Source organism: Metopolophium dirhodum, chromosome 7 (genome assembly GCF_019925205.1).
Source record: "Metopolophium dirhodum isolate CAU chromosome 7, ASM1992520v1, whole genome shotgun sequence".
In the NCBI taxonomy this organism is placed as follows: Eukaryota; Metazoa; Arthropoda; class Insecta; order Hemiptera; family Aphididae; genus Metopolophium; species Metopolophium dirhodum.
Window position 1 is genome coordinate 15424312 of NC_083566.1, and position 25785 is coordinate 15450096.

Below are 25785 nucleotides of genomic sequence, written 5' to 3' on the forward strand. Positions count from 1 at the left end.
TTTTTTATGTTATTTTAATACATTCATGGGGTCAACTCTCGAACTGCGTATATAACAGTGAGGAAGTACCTAAAATCATATAGTAAAGTTGCATGAAATATAAGATAATATAACACGATTCAGTAACATAATAAAAATGTATTTAAACGAACAAATAAACCTTCAGACACTTAAAGCATGACAAAAATATACACATAACAATCTTAATAATGAATTAATACTAATATGGAATCATGAGCTGCTTCAGTGAGAAGGTTTTTTAATTTAGAATGCCTGAAAAATGTTTTTAAAGATGACAATTTTTTTTCCTGACGTCTAACAGTTTCGTTTAGAACTTTAATTTTTTTTCTTTGAACGATCTGAAGTTTAGCTTTGTTGAAATGTCTTTTAGCTTTCTCATTGGGGTGGATAGGTCAGGTTTTTCACCAACATAAGATTTTTGTTTTTTACGATTAGGCGTATCAATGACTAAGTAACAAATAAATATAATTAATTGGAAAAGAAAGAAGATTAACATTTATTAGTTACCTTCAATATGACTAGTAATAAAAATTGGTGATGATAGCTCAGAGATTATTTTATCTGGACTCAGTCGAATTTGCGTTTTAGAATTTCTATTATTATTTGAAATAAAATAAAATTTAAATAAATAAATACAATCATACGATAAAAATATTTTACAATAAGCTATATCTCTACACTTATACAAGATTATAGGTGATTTATAGGAAAAAAATATAATATGATAACAATAATAATTATAATAATAATAATAATAATAACAATAATAGTAAAGCCAGGTTCACAGCTACGTTGTCTGTCATGTAGTAGTGTACAAAAGTTGATCTCGGATCGACTTCCTCGGTAGATCATAATTAGTGTATGATACCATGGTTATAACGACGCATCAGAACACGATGAAAGCCACACGACACGGCAATAACGTCGTAGCTGAGAACTCGGTTTAACAATAATAATAACAATAATATACTGTATGTTTTTGACCAGCTCGGTATACACGTTGGTATAAAATGTGGCACACACCCCCAGCAGCTGATCACTCCGGTCCCCGCGGCTCAACTTTGACATAACAGCCGTCGGCCAGCTTGAGCGTCGTCAAGAACATGAGACGCAGTCGGTCCGGCGTTGGGCACCTGTCAGACGGCAGGAACCTGTGGTGGCGGATCAGCGTGGATGCGACCGTCTTCATCTGGAGCATCGCGTACTTGATACCGATGCAATTCCGGGGTCCGGAGCTGAACGGGATGTACGCATACGGATGCCGCCCGTGACAGGCTTCCGGCAAGAAGTTGTCCGGATCGAACGCATCCGGTCCGCGAGCTGTGCTGCCGTAGTGCTGCGGACTCGAATGCAGGAACAACGGGCAGATGATCAGCGTGGAACCTATAAGGATTGCACCGGTGTAAGCGATATTTTAATTTTACAGTATGATTTATTAACGTATTTTTTGTACACCCTCCGACTTTGTATGACGCGGTTTCCGCAGAAATTCAAAAAACGATTCAATTTTGGTTTCCGTCAAAAATATTTCAATGGAAAAAAAGGTGGGTAAGTGGATGTCGCTCTGCTGTACAGTAGGTTACAAGTGGGTCACTGTAATGGATGGTGTTAAATTTGAATTCAATGATATGATATCATTGTATAAGAAAAACGATTCTGAGCGAAAACGGTTAGTCAGCCTATGATATTACCAATAGTATATTTGATGATATTATTGTGAATAAAGTAATTTATATATAACCTATTTACGTGGAACCTTGTTTTAAATTTTCAATCCTTAGCTATAAAAGTTGAACATTTTATAAATTTTAACTACAAAATAATTATTAAATTTTAAATTTGATAAATGTTGTCAAAATTTGAACTTTAAATGCTTATAAAAAAAAATCGTGCCTATGTATTTTTAATATTTTTCAACTGCTATTAGAACGATATATCAGGAGCCTTGCATTAAATTTTCACGCTTTTTTACCCAACAAATAAAATTTTATTGATATTTATAGAAAAATAAACTAAAAAAATTAAAAATTACAATGTCCGTAAACAGCTCAAAAAGTGTCAAATTATTTTCAAAATTTTATGTTGTATAGAAAAGGATAATATAAACATTCAGTAAAATTTTCAGTTATTCGTTTTTTAATTACAAAAAAATAAGAAAACCGTTACATGATAAATCGAGTGAATATCAAATGTTGTAAAAATATGAACTTCAAACAATCATAAAAATTTAATTTGATTTTCTTGTAAAAATTTTTTTTTTTGATAAAGGTAGACAAACTTATGGATAATCTTGTATTACATTTTCAAATCTTATAATGCCTTATATGTGCCTACGGTTATTTGTTTTAAAGTTACGCCAAAAACCAAAATCGATTTTCTCGAAAACAGTTTTTGCGTAAAAATTCCCGTATGTTGTTCGTTATGTTCTTAGTTACACGCATAACATACACGCATCAAATAATTTTAAGCAAAATATATGAACGGTATTTATTATTTCGTCATTGATAGTCGTCAAAAGGATGTGTCGTATAACCACGGGCGTTCATTTATAAAGGAGCCAAGCGATATTATTATTCAAAATTGGATTTCATGTACATAATTAATTATTCTCTTAATAATACGTAATTTGGTATATACTTGTTTGTTCACATCCGAAAATTGTTTAAGAAATGGGTAACTAAGTTCCAGCTAATACCAGAGTATAAGGTTTAGCAGAATCTGCTGATGAATCGTCTCAACTGTTTATGCGACCCTCTTAATAGCGTATAATATAATAATATAGTTTACGAACAATATTATACGCCTTGTAAAAGTCGCAGCAGCGCATTATTATATCTACACCATTATACGTTGAAAACTTGGAACGTATACCATACCAGCGGGGCATAGGTAATCTCCGATTGTCGTGTCTTCATTTAGATCTCTACCAAACACTGGAAGTGGAGGGAAAAGTCGAAGCGTTTCTTTGATCACCCGTTCCAGGTACTCCATCTGAAGCAAATCGTTGTATGTGACCGGTCTGTTACGATCTCCGATCGAAAATATTGATTCCTGCTCCTTGAACACCTGTACAATTATACATATACACAGATTAAAGGCGTTTGTAAATTAATCCGTAGTTTAGTATTTACACGTAAATCGTATGTCAAAATCAGAGCCGTAGCAATGTTCATTAGCGCTCCTGGCCATTTATCATATTTCCGCCCTTGTAAAATTTTTTGTGCTTCAAGCACACCCCCTATCCACTATACCTATATACAGTATGCACATGACACGCTTGTAATTATTATATTTACCTTGTCTTGTACGTCTTGATGATGAGCCAACATGAAAACAACACAAGCATTCGCCATAGCAGTTGTTTCTTGTCCTCCTATATTCACATATATCATATTGTTTATATTATATATAAAAATAACGACTTACAATAATTTAAATAAATGTGGCTCGGCGCGGCGCAGTGGCTGAAATCAATCACGCGACATGATTGAGAGTAAGCAACGGCCGTTGCCACTAGTTCTCGGATGGGTGACCACCAGGGTTCGTAGTGCGTAAAAACCTTGCCACAAATGGCGTACACGTGTTCCTAACCGACTGTACAAACAGTCCCAACCCTATTGTACCAACCCTACCAACCTACAGGCTAATGAATTCAGTCGTCAAAGCCTTACACCTAATCGAAAAAATAATATAAATTACTTAGCCATTTAGGTACCTATACATTTCAAATTTTTATTGAAAAAATACTATTTTACAACAATGAACGACTGCGATATCTATAATGATAAAATGCAATGTATATAATATTAATACATCACAATCATATTTGTGATGCTAAATATCTTATTAGGTACCTAAGCCATATTAATCATGTAGACATTTGATATTTCTAGAATTATTATTATTTAGGTGTATTTTTAGAATATTATGTCATACTACTGTCCTACTTATCAGTTATCAATATATTGTTGAGAAGCTTATAAATAATCACGAAAAATTAAAAAGTTAAAAATTAAAAATAATAAGAATAAAGGACATTTCAATGAAACTAAGTAATCGTATCATGGCCTTATCCTTAAAAATGATCTTCCAAAAATTTTTCTTTGTTACGTGTGATCTACTATTTATTACCTATATTACGTATACCTACATAATTATTCATTATAAGTATTACTATAAATTAAATGGTTTTGTTATAAAATTGATTTATTATTTAAAAAAATAATTAATTGTCGAAAATTGTATAACAAAAAATGATAATACTAGTACAAATGTATATAATATAATATGGTATGGACATTAAGGCTCTGTTAATTGAAACTAAAAATTAAAAACAAAATTTATCTTATATGAATCATCAGAAAATGTGCCGTAGGTTCGGTTTTGTATAAGTTGAATTGCCCATAACTAAAAAACTAAAAAGTTAGACCTCCCTTTAAATTGTCTTTTTCATAACTTAAGGTATACTATCACAATCTGTTTTTGACGTACGGTAAAATTGTAACGTTACGGTCAATTACATAAACGGAAAATAACGTTATTCAGCGCCCATCGGTCATTATCATTATTGACATAGGTAGATAATTATCATAAAAATCAGATATTCACGTGCGTGAAGTTGGTCCCGCCTCCAAGACTAATTTGAAAGTTATGTTGTGCTTTTGAAATGAAGCACAAAATTTAAAAAAGTTTTTCTGTCGAATATTAACTCTGTTGGAGTTGAAATTGTTGAAATTGGTCCTTCAATAATGTCCACTAAATCGAGATCAAAATTTGAACGCGAGACAAAATTCGTTACTAAAAAATTGTGATATTAGAGTATAGTTATGGGAGTGCATTAAATTAAAATTGGGGAGTGCTCCAAGATAAACCGTATTATAATATATTATATCCCGTATAAATATCCTCTACCTATGTGATTATTATCAACATTTCCCATTTCATACGATTATTAACGTGATTCACTAAAAAATAACGATAATTCTCTTATATTGTAGACAAAATATAACTTAAAGACCGGTGAATAACATTATACTCTGTTAGTCTGTTATAACGTGAATTTCTAAATATGGCCCTGACAATAAGACACAGTCATACATAGTACCTATAGCATAATAGCACAGTGGAGAAGTCAAAACTTGGGTGTTGGGTGAACTGGACACTGGTGTGATATAGGTACTCACCAATCATGACTGTTACAAGTTCGTCTCGTATCTGCTCAAGAGTCATATTTTCATGGGAGTTTTCTAGGAAAATTTTTGTGAGCGTTTTCGTATTTTGTCCAATGTCGTCGTCGTCTGCATTCACACCGTTCTCGCTTCCTGAATTGTTTAACTCGACGATTTTCGTTTTGATTATTTCGTCGGTGAACTCGTTGATGATTTTTTGACTACGATCGTGTTTTTGTTTAATCGACGAAAACTGGAATAGCGTACTGCTCAAGTACCACGGATGGGTAATCCTATATTCCCAAGCCTAAAATTAAAATACATTAAAATATGTTAATAGATACCAAACGAAATAACCATATGTAAAATGAACGAAAACAAAAATTCCTAGAATAAGCACTAATATCGCGCGGAGAAAAAGAAAACCTGCAGATTATAGATATAATAATATTATGATTAATAAACAATTTCATAAGACTTTAATAAGATTTTTCCGTAATATACGTATAGTATATAATAGAAGTAAGTATACTACCGAAAGATAGGGTAATTAATATGTAATCCTTGTAACTTTTATCGTTAAGGCGCCCGGTGCCGATGCCATTTTGTCCTCAAAAATACACTCTGCGGGAATAACGATACCGCCTTGTAGAATCAACCAAATTTCATAATTCTTTTTTAATTGCGAGAGGGAAATATTCTATAGCCCGCATCGATCTCTGTTTTTCAATATTTTATTCTCAAACTTTACAATATGTCTAAAAAAATACAAGATAAAAAGCATTTTTTTACACATTTTTTAATACAATTATTTGAAATAAAATACAAAATCAGATGCGGGCTGTAGGAAGTCTTCTTCTTTCAGATAAAAAAATAGCCATCAAAATCCGACAGTTCTACAAAGCTTGAGTGAAAAAGTCTCATAATTGAAGTGGAAACTAAAATATAAAATTTAATTTTCAAATTTTATAGGATTGTGGAAAATTTGAAAAACTGGCATCGGGACCCTTAAAGTGATGTTAAATTACTAAAATTTGACATCTGTATACTGACTGTACATAGTGAAATGCTATCGTAACATTTTTCGTGATAGCGTGTTTTAATTTAAATTTTGTTAAGCGTCTTAAATGGAATTTAAATTAGTGAAACATGCAACAATAATAAGGATAACATTTTTTTTCCCGGGAAAAATACGTAAGCATTTGTAAATTAAATCTGTTGTGTAATTTCATGTGCCTTTTAGTGGTATTTTACGCGTAAGTACTTATCGATTTTTTAGTAGCAATTTAGTTGCTATAATTGCGTTAGTTAAAAATGTATTGTATTTTACTTTGTTTAAGTTGACTATAATAGTGTTAGTGTTTGTATTACCATAATGATAACACTATAACAGTACCTACCTATCCCTATAATAAGTGTATTTGATTCCACAAGAACTACAACTTATTAATTAATTTTTTAATGGTTATTTTTACGTAGCAAAAGAAATATGTACAATATATTACGGAAAAACTAGAAAATTATAATATTATAAAAATCATTATTATTATCATACGTGCATCGCTGTTAGTAAATTTTCGACAAATCGATTACAGCCGCCCTTTTGAGCGTTAAACGTGACCCCCAAAGCGGTTTTCCCGATCATTTCCATCGTAGCCATACTGACAGGAACGCTGATGTCACATTCTTTTGATGTCGAGTCGCTATTGTCCCCGAGTATTTCGGCAAGAACTAGTGCTTCTTCGTAAAATATCGGTATAAATTCTTTTAAAAGTTTAAAACTGAAACCTTTAGTCACCAATTTTCTGAAAAGGTTAAAAAATCATTATCGTGTATTTATCTCACGTGCAATGGCGGGTTTGATTTACAATATTAAATTTCGGGAAACTCGTATGCACTGTGCCACCGTTAATACCATTTTAGTCCTTAAATGGCTTAAATATATAATAGAAACGATATGATTCATTATAATTTGGTACCTGTTAATTTTCCATTTATTTATGTCTTCGATCGTAAATATCCCTTGTCCCATGATGGATTGTTGCAAAACCATATACTCCTTAGATTTTCTTAGAAATTTAGGACTGGCAAGAATAAATTCAATATCTTCGGGCCGAGTAAGAATAATGTATAATTTATTGAACAACCAAGCTTTAAACATTGATTTTTCGTATCTAAAATAATGCCATAAATTACAATATATATTACAACTAAAATAGATTAATTATAGCAATTATTCGTGTACACTTATATGACTATAATAATAAATATAATATAACATAATAGTATACACAGTTACAATATACTCATAAGAAGAAAAATCCTTATTTACCTATTATTTTAAATTTAAAAATAAAAAATATCCAAATAGGTACCTACTGTAGGAACTCATAAAGACCTACTAATTTAAATAATTATGCAAATTTAAAATATAGTTTTGTAGTATAATAGTATACATTTATATTATAGGTATAAGTAGTGACTAGGGTGACCATTTTTATAAAAAAAAAACGGGACAAACGGTTACTCTTAGAAAAAACCCCAATCGTATTTTAATTTTAATTTTTAGTATTTTACAATTTAAATAATTTGAATGACTTTAATATTTTAATAAAACTTGTCTTGTTAACTTTTACATTAATTTTTTGTTGTGAGTTTGGAAAAATTGGTATTCTTACTCTTATTGGGTTGATGTTGATTACTTCTCATTTTCTGTATTACAACTTACAATCAACTGTTTCGTATTTTTTTGACGAACTGATTGCGTTTAATAATTTTGGTTAAGTTAACACAAAAACCATAAAAACCATTACAGGAATATTTTTTAAAATTATTTTCTAGAATTATAACTGCTTTGATAGTAGGTACAAGAAAGCGATTTTTTTCGTCCGTCCATAACACATTTGTGATAGAAAATATTCTCTCTATTGCTGCGTAAGTTCCTGCAGGCATTTATAGAGAATATTTTACAATCTTCCAAAAGTTATTGATAAAAATATTTTTTAAATTGTGCTATCTGGTAGCCCAGTAAATTTGAATACTACGAGATTTGTTTTCCAATTTAAAATTTGCTCAAAAATAATATTTCAGTAGACCGTTTAGAATAATTTTTAAATTAATAATATTACAGAAGTGTATAGTTTACTATTTTATAAGTTGTTTTACAATAATTGTACGAAACTCACATTCGGTATAAGTCTTGTGCGCTTTTGATTTTTTGTTCAGCTCCTTGTATGGCCAACGGTAACATGCCTACTATAAATGATCCTTCTGGGCCTGGTATTCGGTTAGCTAACATTCTCCTGTTTCTGCCTTTAATGCTTAATACTATTGAAGCAATCGCTAAAACGGCCAAGAGCGTCGTGAAAATCGGAAGCCACATATTTTCACGATCAGTTGAAATTAATTATATAATTATCTGTAAACGTATTTTTATAAAATAATATATTAGTCATGTCGATCGTTATAGTCAGAGCTTGACTTGTAAAAGAAATAGTAGAGGAATTCTGATGACACAAAAAAATTTGCATCCATGGCTATTGGCTATACCTAATATAACTGTGGGGGGCTTGAGTCTTCGAATTTTCCATCCCCTTTATTACACGCTCAAACCAACAACCAACAAACATTTCATAAATTATTAGACCGGCTTAGTGCTTACTTTAAAATATTCAACCATAAGTGTTCGTAGATGGTAGACTATAGCAGGCAATTGAAGTAATACTGGTATTTTTCTTAATGGATCAATTATCAATTATAAAGTATATTTTAAAATATTTTAATGAAGTTAAATATTTATAATAATATGTTCTATATGTCTAAATATTTTTAGTAAAAATATTTTTTGTCTAAAATGTTTATAATCAGTTCAAAATTGTCACTTTATAGTGTTCTTATTCGAAAAGGGGTGTGATAAAACATCAGCGTGAGTTTACTTAATTATTCTCGCAGGCACGTAGCTAAGGGGTGGCATGGGGTGGCTTGGAGTAGCCTGAGGTCCCAATGGCCACCTCATCATATTGTTAAAATATCCAAGGCTCAAATAATTGAGTAAAAAAGTTAAACCATATTCAAAAGTTTCTATTATGATATTTGTTATTACTACATAATTATCTTGAACGCTGTGTTCTCACGACGATTACAAATATGAATATAATAGCTTGTAATTTACCGCATCAGATGCAATTTGTTTTTCGAACGCCATGGTATGATTGCCAGAACTCTGAATGGAAATCGTTCTTCGATACTCGTCATGCATCTATATTATTATGAACCCGCATTCCTATTTCATTAATTCTGCATTTCTCATCACGGCTTCGCTTCATTGCTTGGTTATAGGCTATAGCGATGGTTAGCTTGGTACCTACCATAACTATTATGCGTATTATGCGCAATAATATATTTAGTAGGTACTGTATACCTATTTATAATCCATAAATATGAATACAATTGCCGATTTCCTACTATCATCAACTATAACATATAATAGTATGATAATATATTTATATATACCTATATATACTTATGCCTATTATACTTTAATATGTTACTTCATAACCTCAAATTTAAATGAAAAAATAGCTTCATCGGAGCAACCAGAATCTAATATTAGGTATATTAAAATAGTATAAAAATACTTATAAATTAAATTAATGCCCAGTTGCCCGGGGGAGGGGGGGAGTATTCTCAATTCAATAAAAATATCGGTGATAATTGGCCAACTCTAATTGTATAATCCTAGCTACGTGCCTGTATTCTCGTATTATGTACTCTGCTGGAATTGTTATTTTAATTTGTTTGTAGATAATCGAAAAATTTCTGTTTTAGATACTGAGTGCTCCAATAAATGCATTGATGTTACAATTATGTGTTTTCTTTTTAAATTTTTATGATTGTTTTTTGTCTGTGTACAAGATAAGTAGACAAAATAATGCTTCGCATTTCAACTTCAGTGTCTTTTCCAGCGGGAAAGTTAATCTAGTTGGTGCATATGGTATCGTATGTATATAATAAACTTAAAAAGTTTGAAAATTTAATACTAGGCTCCTGATATATTGTTACAACAGTAGTTGAAAAATATTAAAAATACATAGGCAGGTTTTTTTTTATAATCATTTAAAGTTCAGATGTTTACGAAATTTATCAAATTGAAAATGTACCAATTATTAAATAGTTAAAAATGTATAAAATGTTCAACTTTTGTAGCTGAGTATTAAACATTTAAAACCAATACTAAGTAGCTAATTCTGTAACCAAAAAATCAAGTTCAAATTTGGACGAAATTAAATATTAAATAACTAATAATAACGATTTTAGTTATTCTGTTGTAATTAAAAAATATTTTTTGTGGGTACTTAAAACTTCTCAAGTATATTATTATATACAATTATACAACATTCAACTTACCGGCTACCGTATTAATAATAACAATATAAATATAATATAAATTATCCTAGGCGGACAATCCGTCTCCGCTCAGAATCGTTTTTGGTAAACAATGATATTATTATATCATTGAATTTAAATTTAACACCATCCATTACAGTGACTCACTTCCCAGACAGCAATTTGTAATGATAATATTATAATAATGTTATACTAATATTATCCGTTATTACAATGTTATAATAATATTATTAATCAAAAAATTGTTGTCTGGGTTGTAACCTACTGTACAGCAGAGTGATACCCACTTTTTATTTTTTTTTTTCTATAAATGTGAATACAATTTTATTCGTGGGGTTAAAAAGCTTGAAAATTTAATACAAGGCTCCTAACACGTTGTTATAATATCAGTTTAAAAATATAAAAAATACACAGACAAGATTTTTTTTATAGTTATTTTATGTTTACATTTGGTTGAAATTTTAGTTATGTTGTTGTAATTTAAAAATATTATTGGGTACTTGAATCTTTTAGAGTACTTATAAGTATATTATTATATTTTATAAACGCATGACATTTTCGTCAGCTAGCGAAGATACTGTATTATAACTCGTATTTATTGCAGGCCGGAATATTATTATTATACATTTTACTATTTTAGTGAAGTAAACAAAAATAGTTAGTGGGACTTCGTGGTAACATACAGAATAAATGTAAGATGACACACACGTCTTGTTATGTGTAATGTGTACAATGTAGGTAGTAGGTACATACTATAAGTGTAATGTATAGGTATATTAAATATTATAGTTAAACTATAAAATACCATAATGGTGATGACTGATGAACCACCATTGTCCATTAAACGTGTAGAATATTAAATCTTGAATTATAATTTTTCTACTTAAAGAACGGTTAGGTAATGTGTTAATATTTATTATATTATGTTTACATACCTTAAAATATTTGATCAGCTATGTAATACTCGTACCTATGTTTTTCGTATACCTATATCATACGTAGGTACTTGACGAAAAAAATTTCATCTATTTTTCTGTCGTTGAAAATATAAGCAATAATGTCTTCTTATTATTCTTATTCACACTGAACAAATTAATTGTTTATTGTTTTATCTGTTTGTTAATTTCAGGACACCTAGAGCACTCAAAAGTATGAACTGAAACTGAATAATTAAATTTGAGAATAATATTGAAGTAAAAATTGAATATAAATTACAATCATATACTAAATTGAATATTAATTGAAACCAACGACATTCATTACGCATACCTAATAAGTAATAATAAATATTGGAAATAATTTAGGTTAAAGATATGATGAATTTATACGGGATAAGTTGTACATAGTATATAATATGTATTATATTGAAGAAAATTAATTTTAACAGATGATACTCTGATTAAGTGTATTATAGGATTCATCTTAAAAGTTTTGTATACAAGTATGTTTGTTTGTACACGTCTAAGTCCTAACAGTAAATATTAAAATACAATAGAAATCAATATGTACAGAGTTTCGTTACAACTATACGTATTTTGTTTTCGCTTAAATGTAAATCGCATTCAATCATTATGATTACATTAACAATAAGGATCAAAAGTCTATAGGAGATGGCCTAGTTATAAATAGTGCCAATAACCTTATTTTTCGTTTAGATATCCAATTTGTGAAATTTTAACTTGAATTGTCTATGAAAAATTGTGTATTTGTATTATTGTGATAAACACTTACCAGAAACTAGCTATTACATTTTTAAGTGGTAGCTATAATTATTTTATACATTTTTAACCACAGAACAAGTGTAAGAATAGTTATTTTGACAGTTTTGGTCAAAATTTGAATTTTAAATTCTTATAAAAAAATAGCATTTTAAGAAATATTGTCAAATACCTATAAATAGTTTAAGTTTAGTCTAAATATTTTGAAATTTTCATTGAATATAGAAAATTATAAATTAAGTAATATTTTTATATGACTGTAACATACCTGCAATATACCTACATACATATTTTCCAGAGAAATTCAAAGAATAAAAAGGTGGGTAAGTGGATGTCGCTCTGTTGTACAGTAGTTTACAAGTGGGTTACTGTAATGGATAGTGTTAAAATTTAATTCAATGATATAATATCATTGTATAAGAAAAACACGATTCTGAGCAAAACGGTCAGACAGCCTATGATATTACCAAGTATATTTGATGATATTATTGTGAATAAAGTAATTTATATATAACCTATTTACGTGGAGCCTTGTTTTAAATTTTCAATCATTACCTATAAAAGTTGAACATTTTATAAATTTTTAACCACAAAATAATTAATAAATTATAAATTTGATAAATGTTGTCAAAATTTGAACTTTAAATTCTTATAAAAAAAAATTGTGCCTATGTATTTTTAATATTTTTCAACTGCTATTAGAATGATATATCAGGAGCCTTATATTAAATTTTCACGCTTTTTTACTCAACAAATAAAAATTTATTGATATTTATAGAAAAAAAAAACTAAAAAAATTGAAAACTGACAATGTCCGTAAACAGCTCAAAAAGAGTCAAAATATTTTGTAAATTTTATGGTGTATAGAAAATGCTAATATAAACATTCAGTCAAAATTTCATGTCCTTACGGTCATTTGTTTTATAGTTATACCAAAAACCAAAATCGATTTTCTCGAAAACAGATTTTGTGTAAAAATTCCCGTTTTTCCTTAATTTTTCTTTTGTTTTTCATGTCGCTTGTGAAAACTACTGGGAAATTTTTATTTTTGACACCCAAAGTACCAACTAGATTCACTTTCCTATCAGAAAAGTTACTATTGAAGAAAATCCAAGCACTTTTACTGTCCTAAAAGGTGATGACAGACACAAAAATAAAAAAATAAATAAAAAAAAACACACATCATTGTAAAATCAATACATTCATCGCTTCGCTCAGAATCTAAAATAAAAACGATTACATTTATTTAATTCTAAGTATTTAAAGTTTTTATAAGCAGAGCTATGGACCAATACTTTGTGGGGTGCCATTGTGTTATGCCCCACTCACCTCAACAAAACTTTGGGAGGACAATTGGCCTATTTTCATCTATCAACCTAAATTTTAAAACTGGTCCTTAAAAAGAATCATCCTGTACCACGGACTAAGATAGAATGGACTGGAAACAAATAGGTGGGTGGTTGACCGTTTTTGGATGGTCTTGTGTGGAGGGGGTATATAATACATAATACGGACTCCATTTATTTAGTTCTGTGATCGAGCGTTACCTATATTCATCAATCATCATTAAGTTTATATGATGAATAACGCTCGATACGTGATTGTCGATTTCCCTCTCAAAGTTCGCACAAGCCTACCTTAAATCTTAAACGGCCCGGTGGCTCTTGTTTTCAGTCCATTTATCGTAGTTCGTGTCCAGTACCTAAAGTGTACATATTTTATGTATACCTACCACCTACACTTAACTCTAAAATTTTGTCAATTTTGCTCTATTTTATAACGTAGTTTACACAGGGACTTAAGCAATTCTGGACGTGAGTATTGTATATCCTTGTCCCACACCACACCCTAAGAGAATAAGTGGAGACCCACTTCGCTAAATTCTCAGAGGGTGGTCATCCACTACTATACGCTGAAACAATATCTTTATACATGTACTATTATAAGGTAGGTTTGCTTGCACAGTTGCACTATATGCGATAGAATTCCGTATTATTATAATATTACAATATCATCGTGTAAAATGGAAATTGCACATTGAACCAAGGAGGTTATAGTTTAGATTACAAAATAAAACTCAAAATGTCCGTTGTCGTCATTCCCCAAACCTAGGTCAATTATGCCATTTATCAAAACTGGTGGTAACTGATGATAAATCTCAAATAATACACTGATTGTTTTAATATATTGTATCCTTGTATTTAATAATGATTCATTGTTAGTAGGTAATTCAATTTTGAAATCTATTTAAATTAAATTAAATTAGGTTAAATTAAATTAATAAAATAGATGCATATTATAAATTATTTATTTGGAACTGCAGTTCTGGTTTCCGTGACATTTTGAACTGCACAAAATCTCTGCTGCATTGCAAGCACATTTTTTAGTGCCACAACCAGTTTTGCAGTTGCATCGATTGAAGACTTGATGATCAGCTATTGTCCAGCGGCTTCACGTAATGCTATTTCTTTATATTTAATTTTTTTTTATAGCTTCACCTAGTTCTAGAAATTTTCTTTACATGGGGAACATTAGCGCTCCTGTATATTTATGTTTCAACACGCCATATTCTGTACTTGATTCAAACATTCAGGTACTTATTTTATTTAAAATTAAATATATATTATCAAATTAAAATTGGTTACATATTTTATATATGTCATTTCCACACAAAATAATAACAGCAAAGTAACATCGTTTTTAATGGTAAAATAAAATAGAAAATGTAAAATGATAAATAAATAAATCATAATATTAATCTTATTGCCGTATAAAATACCATCAACTGCCAACCGATCTTGAAGCTTCAATTTATGGTGGGATTTCGCTATCTAGTACTATATACTAATCTGTGGTTAACACTGACATAAATGTATTGAACATCATTCTCCAACTAGACTGGGGATTGACGTCAATAACCGGGGAATGTCTACATTTACAACATTTACCACGTTTATATCATTCACTGCAACATACTAACATATATATATATGTATGTATATATGCGTGTGCATGTGTCTATGTGAATGTGTAATTTTTACAAAATATACGGGAACATAAATTAAATAATTATTGTCGTGTCTAAGCGGAAGTGACAGTCATGAAAATTTAATCGCAATATCGTAAACACAATGATAATAATGTACTCGTTTATTATAATTTAACTACCTATAATATATTGTTTGCCGTATAATTGCGTGGCCTAAAACCGGAATATAGCATAAATATTAGACTTGTACTTGCACCCCATGACTATAATATATTATGTTATGCACGGACGCACGGTTTATACCGGTGTAAAAATGTATTGTTGAATATCGTTACGCACTTCAGAGTTATGCTACTTTAGATATCGAAAATTTGGACTATTATTTTCTTTTTTGATAAAATTCAAGGATTAAATATTGATTTATATAATAATAATAATTCATTCGGTTGCTGTACATTGTAAAATATATTAATTTTAAGGCCATATCATAATGTTTTCACTTGATTCATATATTATATCCTCATTCCTCTTATTTATTTTAGATACCTATTGCACATTTCTCAGTTTTTTCTGTCAATTTGCATGTCATCCCTAAATGCTTTTTTTATTTTGCATAAGTGCCATAAGCTAATAATTGTGAATGGCGATCAGTGACTACCGAATATTCCAACCTGCCATAGATTTATATTTGTTACTTATTTATCCTATTCGAGTTTGGTTGTAATGCCAATTGCCATTATCCTATAGCCATCTAGTGCTAAAGAATTCTAAGAGAATAATAATGATATATATTATTAGTAATAATTAATAATAATATAAATGTATAATAAATGACATAATATACAATAATAATATTATATTAGTTTAAAATAGCTAAATGATAAACAAATGTTTTTCATTACATCATTATTCTAAATTTTTTTAACAATTTTTTGTTATAGTGCTACATTTATTCATCTATAAAATCATTTTGAAATAATAATAACAATTTTTTTCTACTAAATAAAATTATTTAAAATAAAAATATATTGATGATTAATAATTAGCATAATACCTAACTATTTTTCATGAAAAAAACTGTAAAATAAATGCCAATAAGTACCTAATCAATTGTATTATAAATTATAATATATAAATTTAAATGAATGTAAAGGTACATTTTAAAAATACTTGTTTGCTGGTTTATTATAAATTAACTCAATCGAGGAAAATTTTTTCCTCCAAGATGAGGGTTCAATTAGTTTAGTTTAATTACTATTATAAAAATAAAATAATTTCTTTCAAATTAAAAATAGTTTTAATGCATAATTTTAGTGCTTAATAAATTATTGTTTATGGCAGGGGAGTCAGCGCTCAAAATATAACTAACAATTCAAATTGAATTCAGAAATACCGGCGGCGATGGCTATGGCCTATGAGTAACAGACATATAGACGCATAGTTGTTGCTGCAGATGTACCTACGTACTTTTTTGTATTTATCTGTACAATATATTTATATGGGCGTTGTCACTACGAACGATATCGTTTTTAATCTGATTTTTAAATTCAAAGCGTGTAATCGTCTTTTCCGAGCATAATGACATGTAAATTTCGGCAACGTAGATCACAACAACGGGCCCACACCATACGCTTCGTCATACGATCTTCGCTTCCCTATCCTATAGTCGTTACCGCTTACGATTATACTACCTATACTCTTCAAATTGTATTATATTTTATTGATGCAAAGTCGGAGTACGATACAATTTGTAAATTATTGTTGTCCTTGTGTCGGATTTGAATTATCGGGATCCATACGATCGTACAAGAGAGATTGAACACAAATCGCAGTCATGAGATACGTAAGAAAGATGATTCGTTCTTTTAAATTATTATTTGTACGTTAAACTGCGGTCTTAAAACGACCGCAGATTAATGAGTATTATTATATGATTATTTTTTTACGTTTATGAGGACGTCACACACATCCACCTGTGGGGTTTTCGTATTACAAACATAAGTACCTACGATTTGCAAAGCCTTACTTGGTAATATTTGGGCCCAGGTCTATTTTTATAGGTGGGTCCCTTAACTTAAACTTTTTTTATTATTTCGGTATTTTTATATTCAATTTATACTTTAAGATTATAAATAATATACCACAAGTTTATAAGTAATTTTATTATTTTATGTTGATCGATATAAATAAATCGTATAATTGTACTTATTACAGTAATATATGGGGGCCCTAATTTTGTTAATAGGAGTGTGTGTTCGCCTGTTCGGTGATACCAGATTGAGCACGGTTGTTATTGGCCGACCTTTTAGACGACCGATTGAGCACGATAAAAAAAATAAATATTGTGTACAACGTTGTCAGATTTTCACTAGTACCTACGTATGTTGTGTAGATATTACTAATAGGTAATTACTAACATATTAGGCGAAAACGATTTTGCTATCGATCGATGGGTACCCACGGAAGTTGAAAATAACTGGGATAGATAGAAAACCAGAATTTTATCTACAACAATTGCACTAAATTGTGATTAACTGTTATTGTATGTACCCACACTGTGAATAAGACTTGGTTACAGTCAGTCTGTTCTGTTGTCTCGTGCTCGTGTTCCTTCAAAAATAGGTAGTGTGCAAATTTTACGATTTTTATGATGGAAAATAATGAAATAAAAATTATTTTATCCGAGAGAGGTAAAGAGTTGGCAAATGTTGGAGCTTTCAAGTACAGGTTTAAAAGGTCATAACCTATTCGCAAATATCGTATAATATAAAATAATATAGTCTCGTTGTAATATATATAATTTATTAATAAGGAGCATAAATATTAGACGCAACTAGGAACAACATTTTTTGGAGAGGAGGACTGAGTTCATTCCTTCATACTAAAACATGTAAAAGACATACACCACCTCCCCCGACCAGTGATTTTTTTTTGGAGGGTGAAATGTTTAGGTTTTACAATCCCCCCATAATTGTGACTATAATTGGAGGATATTTATATTATATATATATATCTTTTAATATTTTCTGCTTTCTGCAAACTCCGACTATACCTATATAGATACGTGCACAATGCGCATATGTTATACGCGTACAATGCATATAATAATATTATTACAAACAAATGCAGCCAATCAAAACGATTGTCAAGACGACAATGGAACATGTATTTTAATGAAAATAAAATGTTTTTGGACCGCGTTTACAACTGCTGTCTAATTAGCATATAACATGCAAAGCGCGTTACACGATCGGACCGGTGTTATAAAAAGCGTAGTGAGGGCGGAACGATTAATAATACCGTCTTGATCAAAAGCGTTTGTCACACTGGCATACACACTAACACATACCTACACGCGTGCATACACGTGTTATCATGATATATACGTGATTCTTTCGTGATTAATAACGACCAAGACCGTTCGCAGAGGCTGATTTACACATTGCTGACCACCGCGCAAGAGCTTCTGTTCGGCAAGAAATTGTTTTTTGACTGGCAGCTCGGCGACAACTGGGCGCTGAAGAGCATGGATATTTTGGACAAAGACTTGATGGCGGCCGAAAATGATCGTAAAGAAGGCGGTAGCCCGGGAACGAAGGATCAGCCGGAGTACGTGTACCGCCGGCAGATCGTCTGGTTCAACACCATCGGGTTCCTCGTGCTCCACTTGGGCGCCGTGTACGGCATGTACTTGTTCTTGACATCTTCGATGGTACTCACTATGCTGTGGAGTAAGTATAATAACTGATAACTAATTAGTACTTGCAGTGCCTATAGCATGGTATATAAGTAAAGGATCTAAGTCCGATATCGATAACGACGAGGTGATCTACATACTTAAAATTGGCCACACTCTGATCTAGAAAATAAATATTTTTCCTATACCAGTTTTTGATTTTAGTGATTTTGTAGGTTTTTTAAAAAAACTCTTTGACAATCAATTTTTCTTATTTGGGTATAATTTCATATAATTTGGATCAGAATTCATATCACAAAGGTACTGAAAAATACCTTTCTTTTTACATTTTTATTAATTTATTAATATATTAATAAAAATGGTATATTTTCAGTTTAGACTAACTGAGTTAAATTTGGCTAGTTGAAAATACCCCGTAAAAGTTGTGCTCATCTAAACATTAAAGTTTAAATGTTCATGCTTTAAATAAAAAAACCCGTTTTTATTAATATAATAATTATATGCAATATTTATTCATCAATATTCTTAAAAAAAAATAGTCCAATTAAAAAGTTAACAATATAAATTGTCATTAAAAAAAATGTAATTTCATAAAATATCGCAATGATAAAAATAGTGAAAAATCATTTGATTTCATACGACGTTATAAAAACTTCAAATTAATAGAATTTTTGTTTCAAAATCACAAAATGATTTCATAAATTATTGTTATATAAAAATATAGTTGAAATAAAAAAAAATAGTTCATGGTTTACGTCGTATATTATCTGGGGGCGTCCTATTAAAACGCACCTATTCATTTTACTGCGAGACAACAATAATTCAATTTATTGTACAATGTACATGCTTAATGCCTTTATTTATTTATTTATTTTTTTTTATTGATCGTGAAGCCCGGCAACTATGGCCATTAGCTGTTTGTTTTTGTTTGTAGGAGAGGGAACTGTAGGTGTAACACGTGTGTGTAGTTTTGACAGATTTTTTTAGTGGGCACCCGTGGGTATCTGCCATGCCCGGGTGGGGGACGGCGGCACTTCTCTCCGGACACCGTGACTTGCCCGAAGAAAAATGCCACCCGTGAACCGAGGTTTGAACCAGCGTCGGTGTGCGTCACAACCGACGCCTTAGTCCGCTCGGCCACTCCGTCCCCCACTTATTTATTTTAGACATACGAAGTGCTCAGTCTGTTAAATATAAGTTTATATAAATTATCCCGTTTCAAGGATAATTAATTATATGTAATAAAAATACCCAATATTAAAAATCACAACTTTTATAACAATTTCATATTATTTACTATTTAGTACTTTGAACGGGTGTTTATTTTTAGCATTACCTCAGTCATTGTATAACTGTTTTCTGTATTATTGTGCAGAATTATATGTTATTTTTAAATTTTTATGAATGGATAACATCGAAATGTTAATCCACTAATCCGCCAATCTAAATGTTGCTTTTGTTAATTATAATTTAACTAATTTAGCGCACACTTTAACAATTTAATTTAATACATCTCGAAATAATCTAAAAAATAATCTGTTTAGGAATATAAAATTTGAAATGTACCTATAAGTTGTCATTAAAAAAAGTTAACAACATAAAAATGTATAAATAATAAAAAAATAGGTAGTGATAAGTATTATTTTTTTGATTGGTTTGATGATATTTTTATAAATTTATGACAAATTACGTGAACAAATATTTAAAAAATCGTCAATTTTCGAAATAATGAGTGTTTTACGTTAAGATTCACTCAGTGTGAGTAATAAGTGTTGAGAATTTCATTAAAATGTTTCGGTGTGATTAGCAATGCTGGTAGCTGGCGCAAGTGCGTTTTCCGTCACCATGGGCGCTCACAGATTATACACGCACAGGACTTTCAAATGTAACGATTGGGTAAAAGCCCTGCTGGTGTTGGGGCAGACGGTCGCAGGACAGGTGAGCCTATATAGTATTATTACAGTTCAATAATGTTGTGGTTATTTTTGCGGAAAACTGTCGGACTTTTCGTGCTTGTTATAATTTTCCTAAATGTTTTCTGTCGTTTTTCCTCAGAACTGCTTGTACGTTTGGATCAGAGACCATCGGCAGCATCACAAGTACAGCGACACGGTGGCCGACCCGCACAACGCGTCACGGGGATTCTTCTTCTCGCACATCGGGTGGTTGATGGTGCGCAAACATCCGGAAGTCATTGAAAAGGGCAAGAAGATCGACATGACTGACATCGAAATGGATCCGTACGCCATGTTTCAAAAAAAGTAAGTCGTATCTCGTTGATTATGATACTTCCGTGTCGCGCGTACGGGTGTGGTTCGATTAAAAAGGCACCAATAAAATAATAATATCTGCTGTCGTCGCTTTTCTACACACATGATATTCACATTCACTGCAAAGTGAAACAAAAATTGGACTTGGCGCGATTTTTACCTCACCCTTTGAGTAGGTATTATAGTTTACAATCTAATCAATGTCAAGTTGACATAAAATTTTGCGAATAATCGTGCAATTTTGAAAGGAAAAAGTCACTCATATGGTGCCTTTAATTCGAACGTACACGATTGATTGTACGTGCACACCTACCTATAAGATCGTAATACGTTTGCCGCACACAGATATTACAAAGTACTGTTCACGATCTTGGCCATGCTGATGCCGATGGTCGTACCATTCGTCTTCTGGCGGGAAACCCTGTGGAATGGCTTCTTCGTGTGCTTCCTGTTTCGGCTGATGACAGTCCTGAACTTGACCTGGCTGGTCAACAGTGCTGCGCATCTGTACGGCAACAAACCATTTACCAAGTGAGTACATTATTTTATATGACCTCTAAACGTTCCAAAAACGTATAGGTGCCTATTCAAGTTCAGTGTAGCATGAATTACATTTTTTTTTTTGTATGATCGGGTGGTTTTTTGTTGCCCCCAGGTGTCGAATTTCTAAATAGTGCCCTAATTAACTTAAAGTCAAGAATATTACCTATCTATGTTTGTACATTGAATTATTACAATATTTCAATTTTTTTGCAAATATGATACATTTTTAAATTGTAATATTTTACTAAAGTATTTCATAACTTGCATAAAATTTAAATATAGTAAAAAATATTTATGTATAATGAATACGCATTACCATTAATCTCTGACCACAGCAATCGTTTATTCAAAAACTAAAGTTCCTATACAATGTCTCCCTTTTGGGAAATACATAAGATCATTAATAAATAATATGTATTGGACATGTAATCTTAGCTTTAAACAAACAATGACATTAATTTTAGTCAATACATTTTTCATTCATGTCGAAACTTAGCAATCTATAGAAACAACAGATTACACTTATTGAAAGGGATGAAGCGGGGGACGAGTTTCAACACCTAAATTTATTCGTTTATACATTATACCATTATAATATTATGGTTCAAATTTCAAGTTTCTAGCACCACGGTCAACACACCAACAAACGTTGCATTTTTTTCGTTATAAACATTTTTTTTACCCTAGACACATCAATATTAAAAGTCGACGTACAAACACAGATAATGTACTAATATGTTTTATAATAGGTTAATCTTTTTGTAAGACTGATACAACACGCGTGGGTCCTATAATTAAGCCTATTTGAAAAAAAAAATAAGGTAGGTAAGTGGATGTCGCTCTGCTGTACAGTAGGTTACAAGTGGGTCACTGTAATGGATGGTGTTAAATTTGAACTCAATGATATAATATTATTGTATAAGAAAAACGATTCTGAGCGAAAACGGTCAGTCAGCCTATGATATTACCAAGTATAATTTCAAGATATAACCTTGCATTCAATTTTCACGCTTTTTTACCCAACAAATAAACCCAAAAATAGTATACGACTCCACGCCGTTTATTGGCAGGTGTATGGGTTAGGTCGGATTATAAACAAACGTATATTATTGTAATAATAATATTATTATGCAAACGTTTACGTCGGTTCGTAGCGACATAATGCCCGCGGAGAACGTTTACGTGTCCATGTTCGGGCTGGGCGAGGGCTGGCACAACTATCACCACTCGTTCCCGTGGGACTATCGGGCCGCCGAGTTCGGGCAGTACTTCAACTTGACGACGATGCTGATCGACTTTTTCGAAGAGATGGGCTGGGTGTGGGACAAGAAGTACGCGACGCCGGCCATGGTCCGGAGCCGAGTGGCCAAGCGTGGGGACGGCACGCACTGCAAATACGCCCGGCCGCAGTTGAAGGACGGCGGCGGCGATCCCCCGGAGGCGGTGGCGGACGACGAGACTTACGAGGAGTTGTTCTGGCTGGAGGAACGGTCGACGAAGACCGCCGAGCGCGTGGTCGAGGCTCAGAAGGGCTAAACATCACCTAGCCCGCGAAACACATAATATCACTTAATAAATTATATTATACACGTATATACACTGTATAGTTATTACTTATAACTTATTATTATTATTATTATTATTATTATACGTCACCAGTGTATATTTTTAAGAAATATTTTTTTCTTAGACTTTATTTAAATTTTTGTATGTCGACCGATGACGTGTGGCTCTCTCTCTCTTTCTTTCTCGCTCTTTGTACATAATATTTGCGTGGCTTGACGATACCGTAAAAATATGCATAACGGATATATAAGAATCACGAACATATTTTGTAATAATAATAATGATAATAATATATTTACAGTAGGTACTCGAATTGTAAAAATAAAACTGGGACTTTTTGAGAAAAAATGTGTGTCCTCGAAATTATTGAACTCGACCTAACTTAGAGGGGGAGAGGGGTGACACACGATTCCGCACAATATACCTTTTTATCTACCCGATTCCGCACATTTTCGTAATACAAAAGATTTTTTTTTATCTAACCGGAATGTAACACGATTCCCCATAAAAATTGTTGTGACGTTGTCAGTTATGGTAAAAATATAAATAGTAATAATAATATTAATATGAAATAAAACAAACAATTAAAAATAAAGTATAAATAACAATTTATTTCAATTTGTTCCTTGATATCCACGACTAATACATTTATAATAAATGTGAATAATATGGTAATTTGATTTTTGTGAATAAATAGTTTTATATAATTTTTATTTTAAAACTATTGTTAAAGTAAAATCAATACAACAAAAAAATAGTCGAAATTATGTTGCAATAAGTACAGGAAAATGTATTTTTCTAATTTCTATCTGACACAATAATACGAATTTCTGAATTATTCATTTTAATTTATAAACTCACGAGGAATAAAATGTATAAGTCAACAGTAAAACACAAAAATGTGATCGAAATATACGTATTAGTGCTCGAACTGCAGGCAACTGATGAGTCCAGATAAAAATTACAACGTATACTATTCAGATATTAAACTAGAATTTGGGATAAAACTAAAATAATGTTATAATATGTCTAATATGGAATATTGATATTAACTTTTTTTATGTCTAAAATTATTTTTGCCCTAACCATCAATCAAGTAACAAATATTTAAAATATATTTTATCATACCAGTAACAATTACTTATATGAGCGAATATTTCTGAACAATAATCATTTATATATGGCCAATAAAATATGTATATTTATGCGTGTAAACAACGAACCCGTAAAATATAATAATAATAATAAAGGTAGTTCCGTTTCGTGTTCGATAATGTAAAACTATACAGTAGGTATGCTAATTCGTTGTTTACGCGCTGCACTATAAGTACCTACTAGAAAATCACATCCTTTTCAATTATAATATTATACACAGCGTGTATTGCTGTATCAGATATTACAATGTATATGTACACATAGCCGGCACGGTCGCCTACGTTTTTAAAGTTTGTTTGTTAGTCAGTGACACTCGAGCCAATGTGCATATTAATACGTTTAATAAACAGTGTGTGCCCTGACAGTAGTCTAGGTGGGGTAGCACCTATGCAGCAGTGTATATACCATTATACCTATATAATCAGTGTCGAGCATAAAAACACTGAGACCAAACGATGATTAAAATTTGTAAAGATTATGTCTATACATATATTATTTTTAGATGATAAATTTAATTAAATAGGTAAGTATACGTTTATTGAATTTGTAGATACTAAAACACTGTCGATGATTGATGACAAATAAAATAAAATATGACTACGAAAAAAAATCATAGCGGTTACTTTTATAGGTAGTTTCACTCCACAATTTTTAGTTGTCAATTCGTAGTAAGCTCTTCAAATGTTTATAATAATATGATAGAATATGGAAAATATAAAGAAACGCATCGAAAACTTATAACTATCTCAATATTTTATGATATAATGGTTATTTAAGAAAAACAAAGAATGCTATGAATTTGAACACTATATGGCATCTCAAATTCACATAGATATTGCAAACGTAAAATTCTACACAGCAACACGCAATAAACTGAAATGTTTTAAGAACTTAATGTTACCTCCATTCACCACTCACTCTAGAATCGTAACTATCAAGTTAAGCCATTAAGATATTCTTAAATTTTAATGCAAATATGATTATATAACGTTAAAATACTTTTTTCCAAAAAATATTTTACATTTGAAGATGAGAATTATTTCTGGTTTGATTTTACCAAAAATATTTAATATGATACTATTATAATGAACGATACGAATAAAAAAATTAAAACCTAGTTTTCCATTTGGTTACATACTTGTGCAACGGTCACCGTCTAGTAAGTATCAAAACTTTTGATGAGTCGGTGTATAGTATGTTTACCTGTCTATATTTTATTTCAGTGTTCCGTCTTTCCGGAACATCAATCATT

The 25785-nt window shown here is 30.9% G+C and overlaps 2 protein-coding genes across 4 annotated transcripts; one reads left to right on the forward strand and one right to left on the reverse strand.

The window, feature by feature from the left end:
- Positions 1-122: 122 nt before the first annotated feature.
- On the reverse strand, positions 123-11698 carry LOC132949046 (cytochrome P450 4C1-like). Of its 2 annotated transcripts, XM_061019799.1 has the most exons (9): positions 11531-11698; positions 9361-9609; positions 8375-8607; positions 7169-7363; positions 6745-6994; positions 5205-5496; positions 3318-3394; positions 2898-3087; positions 123-1404 (listed from the first exon to the last, which is right to left on the reverse strand). In XM_061019799.1, exons 3-9 carry the CDS (start codon positions 8569-8571, stop codon positions 1058-1060), a joined length of 1548 nt encoding a protein of 515 aa, XP_060875782.1. In that variant the 5' UTR covers positions 8572-8607; positions 9361-9609; positions 11531-11698; the 3' UTR covers positions 123-1057. The 2 variants fall into 2 exon arrangements, with proteins under 2 accessions (XP_060875782.1, XP_060875781.1); XM_061019798.1 differs by lacking the exon at positions 9361-9609.
- A 3121-nt stretch (positions 11699-14819) lies between these two features.
- On the forward strand, positions 14820-23477 carry LOC132948943 (acyl-CoA Delta-9 desaturase-like). Of its 2 annotated transcripts, none has more exons than XM_061019646.1 (6): positions 14820-14906; positions 18730-19033; positions 20807-20937; positions 21055-21260; positions 21615-21800; positions 22967-23477. In XM_061019646.1, exons 1-6 carry the CDS (start codon positions 14835-14837, stop codon positions 23346-23348), a joined length of 1281 nt encoding a protein of 426 aa, XP_060875629.1. In that variant the 5' UTR covers positions 14820-14834; the 3' UTR covers positions 23349-23477. The 2 variants fall into 2 exon arrangements, with proteins under 2 accessions (XP_060875629.1, XP_060875630.1); XM_061019647.1 differs by lacking the exon at positions 14820-14906 and adding an exon at positions 16943-17145.
- The last annotated feature ends 2308 nt before the right edge of the window (positions 23478-25785 follow it).

Bases quoted from the DNA above. Each gene is read 5' to 3' on its own strand.
- LOC132948943 (XM_061019646.1), top strand. From the start codon at position 14,835: ATGGGGAACATTAGCGCTCCTGTATATTTATGTTTCAACACGCCATAT. The intron at 20,938-21,054 runs GTGAGCCTATAT...GTTTTTCCTCAG, and splicing joins GGCAGACGGTCGCAGGACAG to AACTGCTTGTACGTTTGGAT. The intron at 21,801-22,966 runs GTGAGTACATTA...GTCGGTTCGTAG, and splicing joins GGCAACAAACCATTTACCAA to CGACATAATGCCCGCGGAGA.
- LOC132949046 (XM_061019798.1), bottom strand. From the start codon at position 8,571: ATGTGGCTTCCGATTTTCACGACGCTCTTGGCCGTTTTAGCGATTGCT. The intron at 6,995-7,168 runs GTACCAAATTAT...TAACCTTTTCAG, and splicing joins AATAAATGGAAAATTAACAG to AAAATTGGTGACTAAAGGTT. The intron at 5,497-6,744 runs GTATGATAATAA...TTTTAATTTTAG, and splicing joins ATTTACTAACAGCGATGCAC to GCTTGGGAATATAGGATTAC.